Here is a 23364-nt window from a genome sequence, read left to right as displayed (position 1 = left end):
CTCCCAGTCCTGGTTACCTTGCAACCATGTCTCTGTAATGGCTATCAGATCATACCCATTTGTATCTATTTGTGCCGTCAATTCATCTATTTTGTTGCGAATGCTACATGCATTTAGACAAAGCTTTTCAATTTATTTTTTTCCCCTTTTTTCCCCTTGTTTCCTCTGACTTCAAACTTACTTTCTACATGTTTGATGGGACAGTATAGAGGGAGCTTTACTCTGTATCTGACCAGAACGTATTTCAGGCACACACTCGGTGCTCAGCATACCCGTAGAATACAGTGTAGAACTGAACCCAGATAGAGTTAGCACCTTCAGGGGAGGAGAGGGGAACCAGTGAGTGTGGAACTGAACCCAGCTAGAGTCAGCACCTTCAGGGGAGGAGAGGGAGGGGAACCAGTGAGTGTGGAACTGAACTCAGCCAGAGTCAGCACCTTCAGGGGAGGAAGAAAATAGCGAGAAGGAAGAAATGATGGAGATTGTGCGATGGGTTTGGATTTCCGCTCAGGGAGGAGGGATGGGGATTTACAGCTTTGGGGGGAACAAGACAGAAAAGAATGTTCCATAGAAACTAGAATTGTCTGTTCTGAATTTCTGTCCTGTCCTTACAGTGATGAGTTTTGCAAACTCCTTTCACAGGGTATTACAAGGGGAGGATTTACAGACAGGGAACTCGAACCAAACATTGTGTCAAGATCTGACAGAGTCACTCGATGCATCAGGATCTGAATATCATCGGCCTTTGAAAGGGAAAGGAGAAATGTTTGTCTGTGGGAAAAGATTTCAAACATCAGTGTGACTGGAAAAGCACCAGACACACACACCCGAGTGAGAGTGTTCCAGTGCACTGACTGCGGAAAGAGCTTTAACCAGTTACACAGCCTGAAAAAAATCGCACCATGTACAGCGGGGAGAAACTGCAAACGTGTTATGTGCGTGGGCGAGGCTTTAACTGATCGTCCAACCTGGAGTGACACAAAGATAGCCACACCATGGAGAAACCGTGGAAATGTAGTGACTGTGGGAAGGGATTCGGTTACCCATCTGAGCTGGAAATTCATCGACGCAGTCACACTGGGGAGAGGCCGTTCACCTGCTCGGTGTGTGGGAAGGGATTCACTCATTCATCCAGCCTTGTAGCTCACCAGCGAGTTCACACTGCGGAGAGACCTTTTAAATGTTTGGACTGCGGGAAATGCTTTAAAAGTTCCGGGGAACTGAGGCGCCATAAACTTGTTCACTCTGATAAGGGAGCTTTTAAATGTTCTGTCTGTGAGAAAAGCTTTAAAATCAAAATGGATTTGCTGAGACATCAGCGAGTTCACACCGGGGAGAGGCCATTCACCTGCTCTGTGTGTGGGAAAGGATTCACTCAGTCATCCAGCCTCACTGCCCACCTCCTTGTTCACACCAATAAGAGGCCTTTTAAATGCTCTGACTGTGAGAAGAGCTTTAAAAGCAGAAATCAGCTGATGATGCACCAACACACTCACACTGGGGAGAGACCGTTCACCTGCTCAGAGTGTGGGAAGGGTTTCACTCAGTCATGCCATCTCACTACACACCAACTTGTTCACACTAATAAGAGGCCTTTTAACTGTTCTAATTGTGAGAAGAGCTTTAAAAGCAGAAGTAGTCTGATGATGCACCAACGCACTCACACTGGGGAGAGACCGTTCACCTGCTCTGAGTGTGGGAAGGGATTCACTTGTTCATCCAACCTGCTGAAACACCAGCGAGTTCACAAGTGATTGCAGGGTTGGATTCTGCTGTGAACCACATCGGGACTGAACCGTGTTCATTCTGATAGTCGGGCTGTGTTTCTCCTGTAACTGGGCCGGAGTTTAATTTTCTGGCTATCTGACAAATAAATCAGTTTTGGTTCCAACACACTGTGTCGATTCCTTGATTTCTCCATTATAAGAGGAGACTAATTGTTGTCCTGTTACCAACTGTTCCTTTTTTGGAACTTTTCTCCTCCATTTAACAAAGACTTGTCGTTATGCAGCACCTCACATGACCTCAGGATGTCCCAAAGTGCTTTACAGCCAATGAAGTACAACAATATCAAAGTACATTTGAAGTGCATTCACTGCTGTAGTATAGGAAATGCAGCAGATGATTTGCACACAGCAAGCTGCCATGAACAGCAATGGCCAGATAATCTGTTTGAGTGATATTGTTTGAGGGCTGATGGGGCCTCCGTTGAACGACTCATCTGAAAGATGGCAACGCCGACAATGCAGCAATCCTGTGCTGTATCTGCCCTGTGAGTGTTTGATGGGACAGTGTAGAGGGAGCTTTACTCTGTATCTAACCCCGTGCTGTACCTGCCCTGGAAGTGTTTGATGGGACAGTGTAGATTGAGCTTTATGTATCTAACCCGTGCTGTACCTGCCCTGGAAGTGTTTGATGGGACAGTGTAGATTGAGCTTTATGTATCTAACCCGTGCTGTACCTGCCCTGGAAGTGTTTGATGGGACAGTGTAGAGGGAACTTTACTCTGTATCTAACCTGTGCTGTTCCTGACTGCAGAGTGCTTCAGGCAGACAATATGATCTCAGAATACCCCATTCCCCAGCACTGACATCCATCACCTCGATGAGAACATCAGTTAACCCAAAGATAAGAGAAACCCATCAGTTCCTCCCCTGGACACAGATCCGGAGGGGCGAGTGTCCTGAACATTGTTGTACAGTGTGCTCAATAGTTCCTCCCTGGGTCTGAGCCTTTTGGTGATGATTTGAATTTGATGCCCTCGAGTTACTGACTCATCGACTGGTGGAAATAGTTTATCCTCATTTACATGATCAAATTTTGAACACCTCCCTCAGATCTCCAATTACCCTTTGTTCTAATGAAAAGAACCCCAGTTTCTCCAATCTCCCCAATAACTAAAGGCTCTTGTCCCTGGTATCATCTCAGTGAATCTCCATGGCCTCCACATCCTTCCTGGTATAAGATCCCCAAAACCTGACACAATATTCGAACTGCAGCCTAACCAATGATTTGTGCAGGTTTACATGACCTTTGCCCCATTGTACTCCACATCCCTATTTATAAAACCTCAGATCCTATGTGCTTTTTAACCACTTTATCACTTGTCCCTCCTACTTTTAAAGGTTTATGTATCTGAAGCCCTTGTAGGTTTTAGAGATATTAACATAACATGGCTAAAACACATTGACATAAAGTGGCTGATATAATGTGCATCATGGGAAAGAGAAGTTTAATCTGAGGTAACTCAAACAATCGATTCACTGCAGACAGGTCACTATGGCAACACTGATGAGACATTCCATTCACTGAACCCACTGTTGGAATCTGTAATCAGATCAGGGGAAAGAACAGGGTTTGTCTGTTAGTAACCACAATGTAAGCTCAAACCAGAGTGAGTAACACAATAGATTAGATTATAATGTGTGATGTTTATACCTAGAATTGTGAAACTATAAGAAACAACTACTAACAGCAGGCAGGGGAGTTTAGCGATACTGACAAAATTACTGAAGAAAAGTAACTGCTGGGAACCAGGGAAAGTGTCCTTGTAAATTAGAGAAATTCCAGCTGTCTTTTCCCAGCTTCTTGCCCAAACCGAGCAGAGAAGACAAAGAAGAGTCCGGTGCCAGAGGTGGATCACTGTAGGGTATAACAGTGAGGGGAGACTGATGTAAGGGGGTAATCAGGACTGGAGACACCGGAGATCAAGCTCAGGGTGCCTGAGGTTCCATCCAGCGGGTTGACCTCGTGTCTGTTACTGTGGACACGTGGGACTTGCATGTTTACTCTGATGTGGTAGAGCACAGAGAATCTGGTCAAATTATATTTCTTAAGATATTAAAATTGCTAATAATTAATCATTGAATATATTTAAGGTGGAGATAGACAGAGTTTTGAAAGATAAGGGAGTCAAGGGTTATGGGGAGCAGGCAGGGAAGTGGAGTTGAGACCAGGATCAGATCAGCCATGATCTTATTGAATGGCAGAGCAGGCTCGAGAAGCCAGATGGCCTATTCCTGCTCCTATTTCTTATGTTCTTGTGTTCTAACAGTGGACTCTCAATCCCTAATAAGACAAGGAATTAGCTAGAATCTTACAACCCTAAATCTCTCTGCTCCTCTACTCCATTGAAAGTTTTACCATTTAATGTACATTTCCTCCCAAAATCTATCACAGCACATTTCTTTGCATTAAATTTCATTACACATCTACCTGCCCCAATTACTAACCTATGTAAAAACAATGAAGGCACTTAAAGTCCTCTTCACAGTTGGCCATGGGCCCTTTTTGGTGTTCCCTGGAGATTTTGATCATGTGCCCCATATACCAAAGCCCAGATCATTTCTCTGTATTGAGAAGAGCAATGGTCCTAACACTGACCCTGGGGACACCACTGTTTACATCCCTCCAGTCTGAAGAACATTCATTAACCACTACTCTCTGTTTTCTGCCCTTTACCCAAATTCCTCTCCACACTGCCCCATTCCCTTTAATACCGTGAGCCTTAATTTGATCAACAAGCCTCCTGTCCGGCACCTTATCAAACATCTTTTGACAATCCATCTACACAACCTCCACTGCATTTCCTTTCTCACTGCATTGTGTTATTTCCTGAATCCCTGCTGTCTGTCCTGAATTAATACATTTCACAAACAAATGTTGCAATGTTTGCTCCACCCTTCAGGGTTCCATCTGTTTAAAGCCACAACAGAAAGGTCCCGTTTCCTCCTGGAGTTTGAGAGAAATCAGCTTTAACAATGGGGCAGAGTTTCAGCCAATCAGGGACATCCGGGCTCATCCCCGCCCACTGGGTGCCGCAAGCCCCGCCCCTCGGACACTGATTGGTTGGAGGACCATCCGACTGCTGCTCTGGCCCCGCCCCGCTCTTCCTAATCTCTGGGGGGTCTTCACACACACCGCGTGTGGGCCCAGGCCCGAGAGACAACACTCCGCATTATCCACCTCCCCACAACTACCCGCCAGTTTCAGACACAAACTCCGGGACAACTAGGAAGTGCCGGGAAATCCCCAGCGAGCGTCTGTAAATGGAGGAGAAATGGGGACTGGTCAGGGAGTGTCTATAAATGGAGGAGAATAGGGGACTGGTCAGGGGGCGTCTGTAAATGGAGAAATGGGGACTGGTCAGGGAGCATCTGTAAATGAAGGAGAAATGGGGACTGGTTAGGGAGCATCTGTAAATGGAGGAGAAATGGGGACTGGTCAGGGAGTGTCTGTAAATGGAGAAATGGGGACTGGTCAGGGAGTGTCTGTAAATGGAGGAGAAATGGGTACTGGTCAGGGAGCATCTGTAAATAGAGGAGAAATGGGGACTGGTCAGGGAGCGTCTGTAAATGGAGGAGAAATGGGGACTGGTCAAGTAGTGTCTGTAAATGAAGAAATGGGGACTGGTCAGGTAGCGTCTGTAAATGGAGGAGAAATGGCGACTGGTTAAGGAGCGTCTGTAAATGGAGGAGAAATGGGGACTGGTCAGGGAGTGTCTGTAAATGTAGAAATGGAGACTGGTCAGGGAGCATCTCTAAATGGAGGAAAAATGAGGACTGGTCAGGAAGCATCTGTAAATTAAGGCAAAATTACTATTTTTAGTTAACAAATGTATCAGTGATTTTAATGGGACTCTTCCTGTGCCCCAGCTCTTGTAAATATTGGCTGTAAAAGGACCAGACTCTCAGGAGGCTCCACACCACTGGCTGCTTGTATGTCAGTGATCTCCCATCACATTAATGTGCGTCTGCTGTGTGTATTTAATAAAGTGCCAAGAGCACTTCACAAAAAGTAGGGAACCAGTGAGTGTAGAACTGAACCCAGCCAGAGTCAGCAGTTTCAGGGGAGGAGACGGAGGGGAACCAAAAATTGAGGAGCACCCCTTCAGGTAACTATACAGGGACTGCAACCTCTCACATTGAATATATACATGGGCCATGGACTCCTCTAGGCTGCAAAACACAAACCAGCCTTCGAGTCTGGAAGGGCGTTAAGAACTCTCTTGCTGCTGAAACTCTCATCCATGCCTTTGTTACCTCTAGACTTGACTACTCCAACTCACTCCTGGCTGGCCTCCCACATTCTATACTACATAAACTTGAGGTCATCCAAAACTCAGCAGCCTGTGTCCTAACTCACACCAAGTCACGATCACCCCTGTGCTTTCTGACCTACGCTGGCTCCCGGTTACACAACACCTCGATTTCAAAATTCTCATCCTTGTTTACAAATCACTCCATGGCCTCACCCCTCCCTGTCTTTTTCAGCCTCACAGCCCCACAAGACGTCTGTGCTCCTCAAATTCTGCCCTCTTGAACAACCCTCATTATCTCTACTCAACCATCGGTGGCTATGCCTTCAGCTGTTTGGGCCCCAAGCTCTGGAACTCCCTCCCTAAACCTCAGTCTCTACCTGTCTTTCCTCCTTTAAGACGCTCCTTAAAACCTACCTCTTTAACCAAGCTTTCGGTCATCTGCTTTTGTGGCTCGGTGTCAAATTTATGTTGTGTCTTGTTAACACTGCTGTGAAGCACCTTGGGACGATTTACTACGTTAAAGGCGCTATATAAATAAAAGTTATTATAAAAACCGTTTCACACGACTGTTCCATGCAACACTCTCCACCCCAGATCCCCAATGGTGCAGGGAAGGACCCCTGCGTAGAGAGCCCTCCATTGGGGATCTCCGCCTCGGCTGGACAGCAGGATGTCCCACCATTGCGACTGAGACTGGGCAATGAACAAAATTCATCAATCAATATACACAGACCTGAGTGCCCGGGTGCTCAGTCCTGGAGCCAAGTACGCTGGCCGCCACTTTTCCATCACTAACTCGCACCTTAAGCCCGGCCCAGTCACTAAATGCTTTCTAACTGTGATTCTAACTCTGGTGGAAAGCTATGAGGCCTCATTTTATTGTGCGACCCGAGAGGCTTTTAATGGCTTCAATAAACTGGCAATAAGATTTTTATTTTAAAAATTGGAAAGTGGTGAAAAATGCCACTTGGGCTGCCTCAAAACTCAGAGAAACCCACTTCATCAGCGCCCGTGCCACAGGACTCAATATCCACCCCCTCCCACCACTGGTGCACTGTGTCTGCAGTATGTACGGTCTTACAAAATGACCACGGTCAGGTCGTGTGGAGTCAAAGGTCAGGTAACAGAATGAATGGAAATATGGCAAAAAACTGCCCTCAACTCCAACAAATGATTCCTGTTTTGCAGCCATCTTTCCATCCATTCTGCTGCCTGGCCCTTCACTCCACGTGGCCTGACTTTGATCATCTTGTAGATCTTACATATTGTTGTGGATAGCAAGCTGGTTACAAAACAGGAAACAGAGTAGGGTTAAGAGTAGCTACTCAGACTGGCAATAGGTGGGAGGTGGTGTTCCCCAGGGATCAGTGCTGGGAGCACTGTTCTGGCAATAGGTGGGAGGTGGTGTTCCACAGGGATCGGTGCTGGGACCACTGTTCTGGCATTAGGTGGGAGGTGGTGTTCCACAAGGATCAGTGCTGGGACCGCTGTTCTGGTAATAGGTGGGAGGTGGTGTTCCACAGGGATCGGTGCTGGGATCACTGTTCTGGCAATAGGTGGGCAGTGGTGTACCACAGGGATCAGTGCTGGGACCACTGTTCTGGCAATAGGTGGGAGGTGCTGTTCCACAGGGATCGGTGCTGGGACCACTGTTCTGGCAATAGGTGGGAGGTGGTGTTCCACAGGGATCAGTGCTGGGACTACTGTTCTGGCAATAGGTGGGAGGTGGTGTTCCACAGGGATCGGTGCTGGGACCGCTGTTCACGCAATAGGTGGGAGGTGGTTCCACAGGGATCGGTGCTGGGACCACTGTTCTGGCAATAGGTGGGAGGTGGTTCCACAGGGATCGGTGCTGGGACCACTGTTCTGGCAATAGGTGGGAGGTGATGTTCCACAGGGATTGGTGCTGGGACCACTGTTGTTCACTAATTAAATAAAGGATTTGGACTCGGGAATGAGAAGTAAAATTTCCAAATTTTTAGATGACACAAATTGGGAGGTAGAGTTAATACTGAGGAAGACTGTGACAAAATGCAAGACATTAATAAGTTTGCAGAATGCGTGTGTAATTGGGAAATGAATTTCAGTATAGATCAGTGTGAGGTGGTGCGTTTTGGTAGGAAGAATAAGGAGGCCACATTCTATTTGGGAAATAAGAGTCTAAATGGGGCCGAGGGCCAAAGGGATCGAGCGGTACAGATACACAAATCACTAAAAGTAGTGACGCAGGTTAATACGGCCATTTTAAAAAGCAAACAAAGCACTGGGGTTCATTTCTAAAGGAACCTTCTGTTCCATGCCCAGGAGTCTGAACCATGGAAGAGAGCGGCTGGGAACATTTCTTACACAGCTCAAGATTAACCCGCACGGCGACTTTGTTGTCAGTGCAGAGAGACGAGAAAGACCAAAGTGCTGTTTGCCCCTCTCCCTGAAGGACTGTGTCCAGGCTGAAGTTCTGTTTCACCCATACAATCCTCCCCCCAGATTGTCCTCTCTGAGCTCCAGCCAGGTGATGCTAAACACTCAGGTGGGAAAGACAAAAATCCACAGCAATGTGTTTAAAGCAAAGCTGATTTATTTCCCATTCATCCAGAATATTAAACTCCAGCCCAGTTATAGGGTTATTAAGCAGAAACAAACCCCAACTGTCAGAATGAACATGGTTCAGTCCTGGATGTGACTAACAGCAGCAACAACAGCAGAATCCATCCCCTGCAGTCACTTGTGAACTCGCTGGTGTGTCAGCAGATGGATGAACGAGTGAATCCCTTCCCACACTCAGAGCAGGTGAACGGTCTCTCCCCACTGTGAACATGTTAATGGTACATCAGTTCCCCAGAGCTTTTATAGCAGTTCCCACAGTCCGGACATTTAAAAGGTCTCTCGTCAGTGTGAACTCGCTGGTGTATCAGAAGGTAGGATGAACGAGTGAATCCCTTCCCACACTCGGAGCAGGTGAACGGCCTCTCCCCGGTGTGACTGCGCTTGTGTCTCGATAGGCCAGAGATTCGGCTGAAGCCTCGTCCACACACAGAACACATGTACACTTTCTCCCCACTGTCAACGGTGCTTTTTGCTTCTATATTGAGAGGCCGATGATATTCAGGTCCCGATGAATCGAGTGACGCTGTCAGATCTTGATGCGGTGTGCGATTTGAGTTTCCCGTTGGCAAATCCTCCCCTCCCCTGTAAAATTAATTTAGAACAGGAAAAAGGCAGTGTGAGAGAGAACATACAAAGAGGCAGGTTAGTAATTTAAACTTAATGAATCTGCTAATTTGTGGGGGCGGCATGACAACAAAGTGACCTTGAAAGCGGCCGGATTGTCGTAAAAACCCAACTGGTTCACTAATGTCTGACTCTGGCTGGGTTCAGTTCTACACTCACTGGTTCTCCTCCCCTGAAGGTGCTGACTCTGGCTGGGTTCAGTTCTACACTCACCAGTTTCTCTCCAATATGTGACTCATGTGCCCAATGTCCATGTGTGAACCTCGACAGTGAGTGTCGACAGGCTATTCCATTGCCCTCACCTGAGGCCTCATCATGCATTTTCCAGCAGGGTCACTGGACTATCCTCCCAATGGCTCAGTGGCTACAGGCACTGACCAGTGTGACTGAGTCACATTCACAGGAGGGGCCCAGGTTTAATCCCCTCGGCGTATCCTCCCCTTCTAAACCCCTGTAAAAGCTGTTTACAAAAGTCATCACTGGAACATAGAAAGAGGAATAGGCCATTCGGCCCCTTGAGCCTGTTCAATTGGCCCCCAGTCTCAGTTATATGGAAAACATCGAGTTCTGCATTTCCACAACCCTTTACGAACATAAGAAATTGGAGCAGGAGTAGGCCCATTGGCCCCTTGAGCCTGCTCCACCATTCAGTAAGATCATGGCTGATCTTTTACCTCAACTCCACTCTGGTTACCGACCCTTCTGACACTGAAAATTGTTTCTCCTTCTTAAGAGGGTTGGCGGGCTGGAGGAGGTTACAGAGATAGGGAGGGGCGAGGCCTTGGAGGGATTTGAACAAGAGGAGGAGTATTTTAAAGGCTGAAGTCACCAGCCATCTCCCCCAGTGCAGAATGTGACTCATTACGAACAGGAAGGATTTTTGTTTAACTACTAAAGATGCATAATGAGGGGGAAATCAGTCTCTGTACCTTTAACTAACAGCAACATGGAAAGAGGGAAATCTTTAAACACCTGGTCCACTTGGCACCGAAGTTTCTGAAACTCATAATAGGAACTCCAGGGAAACAAAATAGCTATGTTGATAAAGGATGGAATCACTGCAATAGTGAGAAATGACATTGGCTCGAATGATCAGGATGTTGAAACAGTTTGGGTGGAGATAAGGAATAATAAAAGGGGAAAAAGTCACTGGTGGGCATAGTCTATAGGCCCCCTAACAGTAGCAATTCTGTTGGTCAGAGTATAAACCAAGAAATAGTGGGGGCTTGTAAAAAGGGAACAGCAATAATAATGGGGGATTTTAACCTCTGTATTTATTGGACAAATCAAATTGGTCAGGATAGCCCTGAGGAAGAATTCATAGAGTGCATAAGGGACGGGTTCCTTGAGCAATATGTAACGGAACCAACCAGGGGAAAGGCGATCTTAGATCTAGTCCTGTGTAATGAGACAGGATTAATAAACAATCTCCTAGTAAAGGATCCATTTGGAATGAGTGACCATAGCATGGTTAAATTTCAAATTCAGATGGGGGGGCGAGAAAGTTGGATCTCAAACCAGCGTACTAAGGTTAAATAAAGGAGAGAAAAAGTTATGAGGGCAGAGTTTGATAAAGTGGACTGGGAAAATAGATTAAAGTATAGGACAGTTGATGAACAGTGGCGTACATTTAAGGAGCTAGTTCATAACTCAAGAAAAATACATTCAAGTGAGGAGGAAAGGGTGTAAAAGAAAAAATAGCTATCCATGGCTAACTAAAGAAATAAAGGATGGTACCTAATTAAAAACAAGGGCATACAAAGTGGCCAAAACTAGTGGGAGGACAGAAGATTGGGACGCTTTTAAAAACCAGCAAAGAATGACCAAAAAAATGATTAAGGGAAGGTAGACTATGAAAGTAAACTAGCACAAAATATAAAAACAGATAGCAAAACTAAGACAGTAATAAGAATATAACAGAACCAAACCCTAAACAATAATTTAAAAAATTTATATTTTTTATTATTTAAATCAAAAAACAAAAATTTATGGAAAGTAAGGGAAAAGGAGATATACGGCAGAAAAGAAACAAACAAACCAGTAGGAAAATAAAACATTAGACCCCTCCCACAAAAAATGCCCACCCCAAACCACGGGTATTCAACTCGGTGTGGCATCACATACTAACAGAACAAAAAGATGGCGGGCTTCTACATTTTCACCTAACAAACAGTTGGGCAACAGACTACAAAAACATAGAAAATAGGTGCAGGAGTAGGCCATTCGGCCCTTCGAGCACAGCAGAGGGAGAAATAAGGACCATAAGACCAGACAAAACAAACAATTAACACCACATCACTGAGAGAAGCAGGAGCTTTAAATAGTTCTTGTCCCTGCTCACAGCCCTTCTCGTTTTGACTGACCTAGTGGAAGGTGAGGAGCTGTAAACCCTCCATAACCTCTCACTGTACGTTTTTCATTCTAATACCCTCTGACCCTTGAACCCCCCCCCCCCCCCCTCTGCTTTCCCCGGCCTGTGGTGAAGCCCCAGTCAGGGTGAAAGGTGAGGCCTACAGACCACAACCACACGGATCATGGAGTGAGTATAAATCCCCCCGGACCTTTCCTCCCCCTCCCTGGTGGATTTCTCTCTCACTCTCTCAGATTTCGGACCCACGGTGCTCCTGTCCCATTAGTTACAATCAATGTCAGTGTGTGCCGCCGGGCCTGATGTCTCTGTCCCCTTGCCCCACAACAGGTCATTATTGCCGTGGTACCGGAGTGTACACAGACAAAAACACATCGAAAAACAAGAGCAAAGTGCGTCCTAAACCCCCCGCCCCATCATTCATAAACACAACCCTCACCCAAACAGTTAAAACAAGGTCATTTGTTGTTATTAAACAATTAAATTAAAAATCCAAAAATAAAAATCAGACAATCACACCACCAAAGTACAAAACTCAGTCTCCCCAAAGAACGTAACAGCGACTTAAAATCAACCTAAAAAACCCGGAGACGGATTCCCTTCCCCGGGACCTCCGCTCCAACCCGCCTCCCTCCCGGGCCACACAGAAATCCAGCCCGAGGCTCATCATCGGCACTAGGCCCGAACACACAAACCACCGATTGACCCGAGACACCATCCCGAAAACCGCACTAGCCCCCCGCACACCCTGACCCAGGGCCCGAGGCCCGGATATAGTCGCACAAAAATTAAATTTAAAATAATAAAATAAAGTCGGGAATCTCTGGAAAACAGAGAGTAGCAAGAAACGGCGGCGACCCAGCAAGTCCGAGAAATAACCCCCCCCAACAACTTTGTCGTAGTGTGTTACAACTGAGTGATATTTCAGAGTCAACCACATTGCTGTGGGATCTGGAGTCACATATAGGCCAGACCAGATAAGGGCATCAGATTTCCTTCTCTCAAAAACATCAGTGAGCCAGATGGGTTTTTACAACAATCCAGTAGTTCCATTACTGATAGTAGCTTTTTATTCTAGATTTATTTAATTAATTGAATTTAAATTCCCCAGCTGCCATGGTGGGATTTGAACTCACATCTCTGGATTATTAGTCTAGGCCTCAGGACTATCAGCCAAGTGATGTTACCACTATGTTACCGTTCCCATTATGCAGTGAGCTAGAATGAAAAGGATCTGGCCCAGGTGGATGGGAGGCCTTCAAAGAGGAGATGGTTCGGGGACAGAGGAGACACATTTCTATTAGGGGAAAGGACGGGCATCCAAAGCCAGAGCTCCCTGAATGACTAAACGTATAGAGGTTAAAATGACAAAAAAGGAGCCATTTGACAAATGCAAGGTTCAGATACAGTGGGGAATCAAGCTGAATATAGAAAGTACAGAGGAGATCTAAAATATGGAATAAGAGGGTCAAAGAGAGAGTATGAAAATAGATTAGCAGCTAACATAAAGGGGAACCGAAAAGTCTTTTATAAACACATAACTAGTAAAAGGGTGGTCGAAGGAAGGGTTGGGTTGATTAGGGACCAAAAAGGAGATCTTGTGCAGGCAGAGGGCATGGCTGAGGTATTAAATGAGTCTGTTACAGCTGTCTTCACTAGAGAAGAGGATGCTACCAATGTAGCAGTAAAGAAGGAGGCAGTAGTGATATTGGATAGGACAAAAATCGATGAAGAGGAAGTGCTTAAAAGGTTGGCAATCCTCAAAGTAGAAAGGTTACATGACCCTACATTACTGAGGGAAGTAAGGATGAAAATTGCGGAGGCTCTAGCCACAATCTTCCAATCCTCCTTGGATATCGGCGTGGTGCCAGAGGACTGCAGGACTGCAAATGTTACACCCCTGTTTAAAAAAGGGGCGAGAGATAAACCCGGAAACTACAGATCAGTGAGCCTAACGTCGGTGATAGGGAAACTTCTAGAAACAATAATCTGGGACAAAATTCATTGGCATTTGGGAAACTATGGGCTAATAACTGGAAGTCAGCACAGATTTGTTAAAGGCAGATCATGTTTGAGTAACTTTACCGAGGTTTTTGATGAAGTAATGGGGAGGGTTGATGAGGGTAGTGCGGTTGATGTTGTGCAGATGACTTACAAAAAGCACTTGACAAAGCACCACATAATAGAATTGTTAGCAAAATTAAAGCCTATGGGATTAATGGGACAGTGGCAGCATGTGTACATAATTGGGTAAGGGACAGAAAGCAGAGAGTAGTGGTGAATGGTTGTTTTTCAGACTGGAGGTAAGTATCCAGTGGTGTTTTCCAGCGGTCGTTAGGACCACTGCTCTTTTTGGGCTGGATTTGGGTATACAGGGCATCATTTCATCGTTTGCAGATGACACAAAACTTGGAGGAGAGTAGTAAAAGACTTCAGGTGATAATAGACAGACTGATGAAATGGGCAGCCACGTGGCAGATGGAATTTAATGCAGAGAAGTGTGAAGTGATATATTTTGGTAGGAAAAATAAAGAGAGGCAATATGAATGAAATGGTACAATTTTGAAAGGGATGCAGGAACAGAGAGACCTGGGGTGTATGTATACAAATCTTTGAAGGTGGCAGGAGAACATTGGAATACTGAAGTGTGGATGTAACAAAGGAATGGTTGTGGGTTTCAGCAGTAGATCAGCTGAGACATCCTTTCACCTCCGTAATATCACCCTGCTTCGCCCCTGCCTCAACTCATCTGCTGCTGAAACCCTCATCCATGCCTTTGTTGCCTCCAGACTTAACTATTCCAGTGTTCTCCTGGCCAGCCTCACAACTTCCACCCTTCCTAAATGTCTCAGTTTAGACATTTTGAGCATGCTCTAGGCTACCTGACCTAACATCTCTTTATGTGGCTCTGTGTCAAATCTTTTTTGATAAGAGTCTTGTGAAGAGCCTGGGAATACTTTACTATGTTAAAGGAGCTATATAAATGCAAGTTGTTGTTGTTGACTTCAGAGGAGGTAGAGAAGGATCATACACTCAACATTTCTGGCTGAAGATAGTTATGAATGCTTCAGCCTTTCTTTTGCACTTAGGTCCTGGGCTCTGCCATCATTGAGGATGGAAATGTTCATGGAGACGCCTCCTTCTGTTAGTTGTTTAATTGTCCACCACCATTCATAACTGGATGTGGCAGGACTGCAGAGCTGTGATCTGATCCATTGGTTGTGGGATCACTTAGCTCTGACCATAGCATGCTGCTTATGCTGGTTAACAGGCAGGTAGTCCTGTGTTGTAGCTTCTCCAGTTTGGTAGCTCATTTTTAGGTACACCTGGTGCTGCTCCCAGCATGCTCTTCTACACTCCTCATTGAACGGAGGTTGGTCAGCTTGCTTGATGGTAATGAAGGAGTAAGAATATGCCAGGCCATGAGCTTGCAGATTGTGTTGGAATACAATTCTGCAGCTGTGGATAGCCCAGAGCACCTTATGGCTGCCCAGTTTTGAGCTGCTAGGTCAATTATTAGTCTATTCCATATGGCACAGTGGTAGTGCCACACAATATGATGGTGGTTGTCCTCAGTGTGAAGGCAGAACTTGGTCTCCACATGGGCCAACTTGGTATCCTCTGCAAATTTGGAAAACATGCCACAATTTCTGAGTCTATATAATGGTGAACAACAGTGGTCCTGGCACGGATCCCTGCGGGACATCACTTCTCACTTCCTGCCAGTCTGAGAAACTTCACTTAGCTCATATCCTCTGATTTCCGTTTAGTAGTCATCTTTCCATCCATTCTACTACCTGGCCCTTGACTCCACATGGTCTGACTTGCGTCATCTTATAGACCATAATTACTGCAGAAACAGTACCAATGGTAGAGAGGGTGGATACTGAGTGCTGTGGCAGGGGCACTGTGAACTGGATTTCTCTGTCCCATGTGTTTTGAGGCATCACTAATAGTGTTTTTCACCTCCAAAATTAAAAAAAACTTGTTGCCAGTTTATTAAAGCCATTAACAGCCTCTCCAGTGGGACACACAAACAAAATGAGACCTCGTAAATTTCCCTCAGAATGAGGCCAGAACTCAAGTTACAAAACAGTTAGAATATATTTAGCAATGAACTCAGACACGGTGTGTCCTGAGATGCGAGTTAGTAACGGAAATGTATCAGCACCATGGCTGAGGACCCTGGCACTCCGGTCTTTGTATAATTTATTTATTAAGTTTGTTTATTGAAAAATCAGACTGGTGGGTTATCTTCCGACCGAGGCTGGGTTCCCCAATGGGGGCTTTCTACGCGCGAGTCCTCCCCTGCACCACTGGGGTCTAGGGCGGAGACTGTTACACGGAGCAGTCATGTGCAATCATTTTTCATAGAATCATAGAAAAATTATGACAGAGGAGGCCATTCGGCCCATAATGTCCATGCCAGTCGAAAAAGAGCTAAACAGCCTATGCCCACCTTCCAGCACTAGGCCCGTAGCTCTGCAGGTTGCGGCTCTTCACGTGCACATCAAGAACTATTTAAATGTGATGAGGGTTTCTGCCTCTACCACCCTTTCAGGCAGTGAGTTCCAGACTCTCACCCTCCAGGGAAAGAAATGTTTCCTTATTTCCCCTCTAATCCTTTTACCATATACTTTAAATCTATAGCCCTGGTTATTGACCCTTCAGCTAAGGGAAATGTCCTTCCTATCCACTGTATCTAGGCCCCTCATAATTTTATACACCTCAATTAAATCTCTCCTCGGCCTCCTCTGTTCCAAGGAAAACAACCCCAGCCTACCCAATCCTTCCTCATAGCTAAAGTTTTCCGATCCTGGAAACAGCCTCTTCTCAGAACCCTTTCTAGTGCAATCACATACTTCCTGTAATGTGGTGACCAGAACTGCACACAGTAATCCAGCTGTGGCCAAACTAGTGTTGTATACAGTTCCAGCATAACTCCCCTTTCCGGGCTCCAAGGCCAGATGTGGATTTTTGTGGGGAGAGGAATCCATGGGCTATGTATATATTCAGTGATCGATTTTTCAGCCCCTGCATAGTTACCTGAAGCGGCTGCTCCTCAAGTTTTGGTTACACTTCAGCACCATGCTTTATTCTTCGATTGCCCGATGTGGAGGGTGATGGAATGGAAATGTCGGATGAGTAAGTCAGAGGATCTTCTCCTGGACCTGCTCTTGGGTCTGGCAAAAACATAAAATTTGCAAGTCCAAGATGAGCGGGCCCATTGGGAGGTCACACTGGCTGCCTACCTCGCTTCCACGGTCTTGCCCGGCTGGCTATGGAGAGGGACCATGTGGTGTCCATGTGGAAGGCTTGATAACTTTCGTGACCGGTGGGCACCGCAGGTTAAAGAGGTGATAATTGATCCTCACAATCACTTTATGATTTGTGTGTAAATAGTTATTACTATTTATTTCATATTTGTGGTATACGAGGGCACTTGCTTTAAAGATTTCTGTTCCCATCTGCTAACACTGGAGCAACTTGGTGTGACCCCCTACAGGTAGTGAAAAAAAACAATTTCAATCGGCTGACACAAAATAAATGTTATCTTCACCACCTGGGGCTTTCAATGAATGGAAGGATGTTTACCCAGAAACCCCCGCGAGGCTCAAAGTGGCCTATCAATGACTACAGGAGCCCAGTACGCAGGCGTGCGGCCGGTCTGTGCTCTGGGCATGCGCAGTGCCAGTGGTGAAGATCGTTTGTGACAGAAGATACGGTTCTGCGAGGCGCCGGGAGATTGTGGTCTGAGCGGAGGAATTGGACAGCCGGATACGCTGGGAAGCTTCATAAACAGGTCGCGAAAGCCTCAGGCACTGAATAAGAGCATAGAGGCACCGAATATGAGCGGACAGGCTCCGAATAAGAGCCCGCAGGCCCGTGTTTGCACCGCGGAGATAGGCCCGACCGCCCGGGTTCACTGGCCGCCATCTTGGACAGGGACGTTCAGGGCGGCTGTGCGGCCATATTCGCAAAGGCTTTTCCCCGGTGACAAGCCCGGATTATTGCGACTGCGCAGCCATTTTCGTACAGGAGCAGAGAGTGGGCGGGGCTTCAGGGTCCCAGTACCCAGGAGAAAAACATTAATGCCTCATTGATTTTATTCTCACTTTCCACACAGCGGGTGTAGAACTGAACCCAACCAGAGCAAAGGGAGGGAGCAAACGGTGGAGGGGGGAGGGTAAAGAAATGTTGGAGATGGTGCGATGGGTTTGAATTTCAGCACAGCGAGGAGGGAGAGTGTGCGGGACAGGGATTTACAGCTTTGGGGGAACAATAGAGGGGAAAGACTGTGCCATAGAAATGAGAATTGTCTGTCTTCAATTTCTATCCTGCACTTCCAGTGCTGACTTTTGTAAAATCCTTTTACAGGATATTAGAAGGGGAGCATTTGCAGACGGAAAACCCAACCAAATATGTCAGATCTGACAGAGTCACTCCATTCATCAGGAGCTGGATATCATCGGCCTTTTAAAGTGGAAGGAGAAACATCGCACCATTCACAACGGGGAGAAACCGTACATGTGTGTGTGTGTGGATGAGGCTTCAACTGATTGTACAACCTGGAGAGACACAAGGACACCCACATCACGGAGAAACCATGGGAATGCGGAGATTGTGGGAAGGGATTCAATTGCCCCTCTGAGCTGGAAACTCATCGACGTCGTCACACCGGGGAGAGGCCGTTCACCTGCCCTGTGTGTGGGAAGGGATTCATTCGTTCAGCTCACCTTCTATCACACCAGCGAGTTCACACGAATGAGAGACCTTTTAAATGCTCTGACTGTGGGAACAGCTTTAAAACTTCTCGTGAACTAAATCAACACCAACGAGTTCACACTGGGGAGAGGCCGTTCAGTTGCTCTTACTGCGAGAAGAGGTTCAGGCAGTCATCCAACCTCACTGAGCACCAGCGAGTTCACACTGGGGAGAAACCATTCATCTGCTCCGTGTGTGGGAAGGGATTCACTTGTTCTTCACGCCTCACTGAACACCAGCGAGTTCATACTGGGGAGAGACCATTCATCTGCTCCATATGTGGGAAAGGGTTTGTTAATTCATCTCATCAGCTGAGACACCAGCGAGTTCACAGCGGGGAGAGGCCGTTCATCTGCTCTGTGTGTGGGAAGGGATTCGCTCGTTCATCCATCCTCACTGAACACCAGCGAGTTCACACCAGGGAAAGGCCGTTCACGTGTTCCATGTGTGGTATGGAATTCGCTCGTTCATGCCAGCTCACTGCACACCAACCTGTTCACACCGGGGAGAAACATTTTACCTGTTCTGTGTGTGGGAAGGCATGCACTCGTTCATCCCAGCTCACTGAACACCAACTTGTTCACACCAATAAGAGACCGTTTAAATGTCCTGACTGTGAGAAGAGCTTTAAAAGCAGAAAGGATCTGATGACACACCAACGCACTCACACTGGGGAGAGGCCGTTCACCTGTTCTGAGTGTGGGAAGAGATTCACTCGTTCATTCAACCTGCTGGCACACCAACGCACTCACACTGCAGAGATGCCGTTCACCTGCTCTGAGTGTGGGAAGGGATTCATTCAGTCGTCCCACCTACTGAGACACCAGCGAGTTCACACTGCAGGTGTGGATTCTGCTGTTAATCACATCCAGGACTGAACCGTGTTCACTTGGACAGTTGGGGTTTGTTGCCACTGATGTAATTAATCCCTATAACTGGGCTGGAGTTTAATTTTCTGGAAAGCTTAGAATCATAGAATGGTTACAGCTTTCGACCCATCAAGCCCATGCAGGCTCTCTGCAAGAACACCTCAGCTAGTCCCACTCCCCCGCCCTTGCCCCGTAACCCTGTGAATTTTTTCCTTCAGGTACTTATCCAATTCCCTTTTGAAAGCGACAATTGAGTCTGCCTCCCACCCTTTCAGGAGTGCATTCCAGATCCTAACCACTCGCTGCGTAAAATTTTTTTTCCTAATGTCACCTTTGGTTCTTTTGCCAATCACCTTTTGTCCTCTGGATCCACTCTGTCTATACCCCTCATGATCTTGAACACCTCTATCAAATCTCCTCTCAATCTTCTCTGCTGTAAGGAGAACAACCCCAGCTTCTGCAGTATATCCACATAACTGAAGTCCCTCAGCCTTGGAACCATTCTTGTAAATCTTTTCTGCACCCTCTGTCAAACAACTCTCAAATAAATCAGCTTTGTTTCCAACATACAGTCGATTCCTTGATTTCTCCAAGAGGAGACTAATTGATAGCCTGTTCCATTTTTGAGCCTTTTCTCCTTTGTTAAAGGAAGACTTGTATTTATAAAGTGCTTTTCATGCCAAAGCACTTGACAAGCAAGTGCTTTTTAAGTGCAGTCACTGTTGTAATGGAGGAAATGCAGCAACCAATTTGCACACAGCAGGCTCCCACAAACAGCAATGTGATAATGGCCAGATAATCTGTTTTAGTGATGTTGGTTGAGGGACACTGGGGTAAACTCCCTTTTTCTTTGAATAATGTCATGGGATCATTTACGCCCATTTGAGAGGTCAGATGGGGCCTTGATTGAACGTCTCATGTGAAAGACGGCACCTCTGACAGTGCAGCGCTCCCTCTGTATTGCATTGGAATGCCGGCCTAGATTTTATGCTCAAGGCTCTGGAGGTGGACTTCAATCCACAATCTACTGACTCAGAGACAAGAATGCTACCACTGAGCCATGACCAACACCTCATTACTCTGGATTATTTCAGTTCTCTTGCTGTTGGTTATTATCATGGACAAGTCCGAGCTCCCCATACCTTCCAGAGCGCCGCTCCCAGCCTTGGGATCCAGGGAAGCCATTAGTAACACGCCCGTGTACATGCCCTGGGAGTGTTTGATGGGACAGTGTAGAGGAAGCTTTACTCTGTATCTAACAACTCTCTGCGGTAGGGAATTTCACAGGTTAACAACTCTCTCAGTGAAAAGGTTTCTCCTCATCTCAGTCCTAAATGGCTTACCCCTTATCCTTAGACTGTGTTCCCTGGTTCTGGACTTCCCCAACATCGGGAACATTCTTCCTGCATCTAACCTGTCCAGTTCGTCAGAATTTTATATGTTTCTATGAGATCCCCTTTCATCCTTCTAAATTCCTGTGAATACAGGCATAGTCGATCCAGTCTCTCCTCATATGTCAGTCCTGCCATCCTGGGAATCAGTCTGGTGAACATTCGCTGCACTCCCTCAATAGCAAGAATGTCCTTCCTCAGATTAGGAGACCAAAACTGAACACAATATTCCAGGCCCTGTACAACTGCAGTAAGACCTCCCTGCTCATATACTCAAATCCCCTAGCTATGAAGGCTAACATACCATTTGTCTTCTTCACCGCCTGCTGTACCTGCATGCCAACTTTCAATGACTTATGTACCATGACACCCAGGTCTCATTGCACCTCCCCTTTTCCTAATCTGCCGCCATTCAGATAATATTCTGCCTTCGTGTTTTTGCCCCCAAAGTGGATAACCTCACATTTATCCATATTATACTGCATCTTCTATACATTTGCCCACTCACCTAACCTGTCCAAGTCATCCTGCAGCCTCTTAGCAGCCTCCTCACAGCTCACACCACCACCCAGCTTAGTGCCATCTGCAAACTTGGAAATATTACACTCAATTCCTTCATCTAAATCATTAATGTATATTGTAAATAGCTGGGGTCCCAGCACTGAGCCCTGCGGCACCTCACTAGTCACTGCCTGCCATTCTGAAAAGGACCCGTTTATCCCGACTCTCTGGTTCCTGTCTGCCAACCAGTTCTCTATCCACGTCAGTACATTACCCCCAATACCATGTGCTTTAATTTTGCACACCAATCTCTTGTGTGGGACCTTGTCAAAAGCCTTTTGAAAGTCCAAATACACCACATCCACTGGTTCTCCCTTGTCCACTCTACTAGTTGCATCCTCAAAAAATTCCAGAAGATTTGTCAAGCATGATTTCCCTTTCATAAATCCATGCTGAGGTTTCAGTGCAGTACTGAGGGAGTGCTGCAGTGTCGGAAGTGCCACCTTTTAGACGAGAAGTTGAACCGAGGCCCTGTTTGCCTGGATATTAAAAGATCCCCCGGCACTATTGGGAGGCCTCCCAATTTCCTGGCCAGCATTTCTCCTTCAACCAACACCACCTGATTCTTGGCAATATTGCATTTGCAAAGTTTTCCATGTGACCTATCTAAGCAAGGCTATCAAGGTAGTGGTGGTGAGAGATCATGGCGGAGGTGCGGCGAATGTTTGTGGTGGAGGAGCGATGGGAGCTCATGGCGGGGGTGCGGCTAATGCGGGTACGGCACCCAGAAGAGCCAAGTGCCCTGGGGCAGCACGGGCCAGCCCACACTGCGATATGTGTGCGCACTAGGTCCGTGCAGCAGAGCAGGTCTCCAGTCGTCCTGCTTAACCCTTGGCACTGGATAAAGGCCTAGCTCTGTCAAGCCCGTGTGGTGGCTGGTGTGCAATGGTCACCACACCTTAAAAAAATCCACGCACAGGCATCTTCCACCCCTGGAGTTCAGGACTGGTACATCGGGTCCTTCATTGAAACATTTATGAACTCATGTGGAAGCAAGTCATCCTCGTTCGAGGGACCGCCTATGATGATGATCACCAAAGTGAGCCATCTGCAGATTTTGATCTTGTGGCCCATACACCAAAGCTCAGATAATTTCTCTATATTCAGAAGAGCAATAGTCCCAACATTGACTCAGGGACACCAGAATTTACATAATTCTTGGATAAAGATTATCCATTACATAAGAACATAAGAATTAGGAACAGGAATAGGCTATCTAGCCCCTCGAGCCTGCTCTGCCATTCAATAAGATCATGGCTGATCTGGCCGTGGACTCAGCTCCACTTATCCGGCTGGTCCCCGTAACCCTTAATTCCCTTATTGGTTAAAAATCTATCTATCTGTGACTTGAATACATTCAATGAGCTAGCCTCAACTGCTTCCCTGGGCAGAGAATTCCACAGATTCACAACCCTCTGGGAGAAGAAATTCCTTCTCAACTCGGTTTTAAATTGGCTCCCCCGTATTTTGAGGCTGTGCCCCCTAGTTCTAGTCTCCCCTACCAGTGGAAACAACCTCTCTGCCTCTATCTTGTCGATCCCTTTCATGATTTTAAATGTTTCTATAAGATCACCCCTCATCCTTCTGAACTCCAACGAGTAAAGACCCAGTCTACTCAATCTATCATCATAAGGTAACCCCCTCATCTCCGGAATCAACCAAGTGAATCGTTTCTGTACCCCCTCCAAAGCCAGTATATCCTTCCTTAAGTAAGGCGACCAAAACTGCGCGCAGTACTCCAGGTGCGGCCTCACCAATACCCTATACGGTTGCAGCAGGACCTGCCTGCTTTTGTACTTCATCCCTCTCGCAATGAAGGCCAGCATTCCATTCACCTTCCTGATTACCTGCTGCACCTGCAAACTAACTTTTTGGGATTCATGCACAAGGACCCCCAGGTCCCTCTGCACCGCAGCATGTTGTAATTTCTCCCCATTCAAATAGTATTCCCTTTTTTTGTTTTTTTTCCCAAGGTGGATGACCTCACACTTTCCGACATTGTATTCCATCTGCCAAACCTTAGCCCATTCACTTAACCTATCTAAATCTCTTTGCAGCCTCTCTGTGTCCTCTACACAACCCGCTTTCCCACTAATCTTTGTGTCATCTGCAAATTTTGTTACACTACACTCTGTCCCCTCT

The 23364-nt window shown here is 46.5% G+C and overlaps 1 protein-coding gene and 1 long non-coding RNA gene across 4 annotated transcripts in view; one reads left to right on the top strand and one right to left on the bottom strand.

Moving 5' to 3' along the window:
• Positions 1-19853, top strand: part of LOC139241575 (zinc finger protein 420-like) — a 28153-nt gene extending 8300 nt beyond the window's left edge. Inside the window, exons 4-5 of one of the 3 annotated variants that reach the window (XM_070870058.1) lie at positions 643-1742; positions 18290-19853. In XM_070870058.1, coding sequence (XP_070726159.1) covers positions 996-1742; positions 18290-19279 — 1737 coding nt within the window. In that variant the 5' untranslated portion in view covers positions 643-995 and the 3' untranslated portion in view covers positions 19280-19853. Of the gene's footprint in view, positions 1-642; positions 1743-17181; positions 17440-18014 lie in introns of those variants that run through there. The other 2 variants (XR_011588934.1, XR_011588935.1) reach the window with 2 other exon arrangements.
• LOC139241576 (uncharacterized) lies at positions 8598-11263 on the bottom strand. Its single transcript, XR_011588936.1, has 2 exons — positions 10198-11263; positions 8598-9226 (listed from the first exon to the last, which is right to left on the bottom strand). It is a non-coding gene; the product is annotated as an uncharacterized lncRNA (long non-coding RNA).
• Positions 19854-23364: the final 3511 nt, after the last annotated feature.

This window comes from Pristiophorus japonicus, unplaced genomic scaffold, assembly GCF_044704955.1.
Source record: "Pristiophorus japonicus isolate sPriJap1 unplaced genomic scaffold, sPriJap1.hap1 HAP1_SCAFFOLD_1114, whole genome shotgun sequence".
NCBI lineage: Eukaryota > Metazoa > Chordata > Chondrichthyes > Pristiophoridae > Pristiophorus > Pristiophorus japonicus.
Note: the sequence above shows the minus strand (reverse complement) of the source record. Positions and strands in the feature narration are given on the sequence as shown.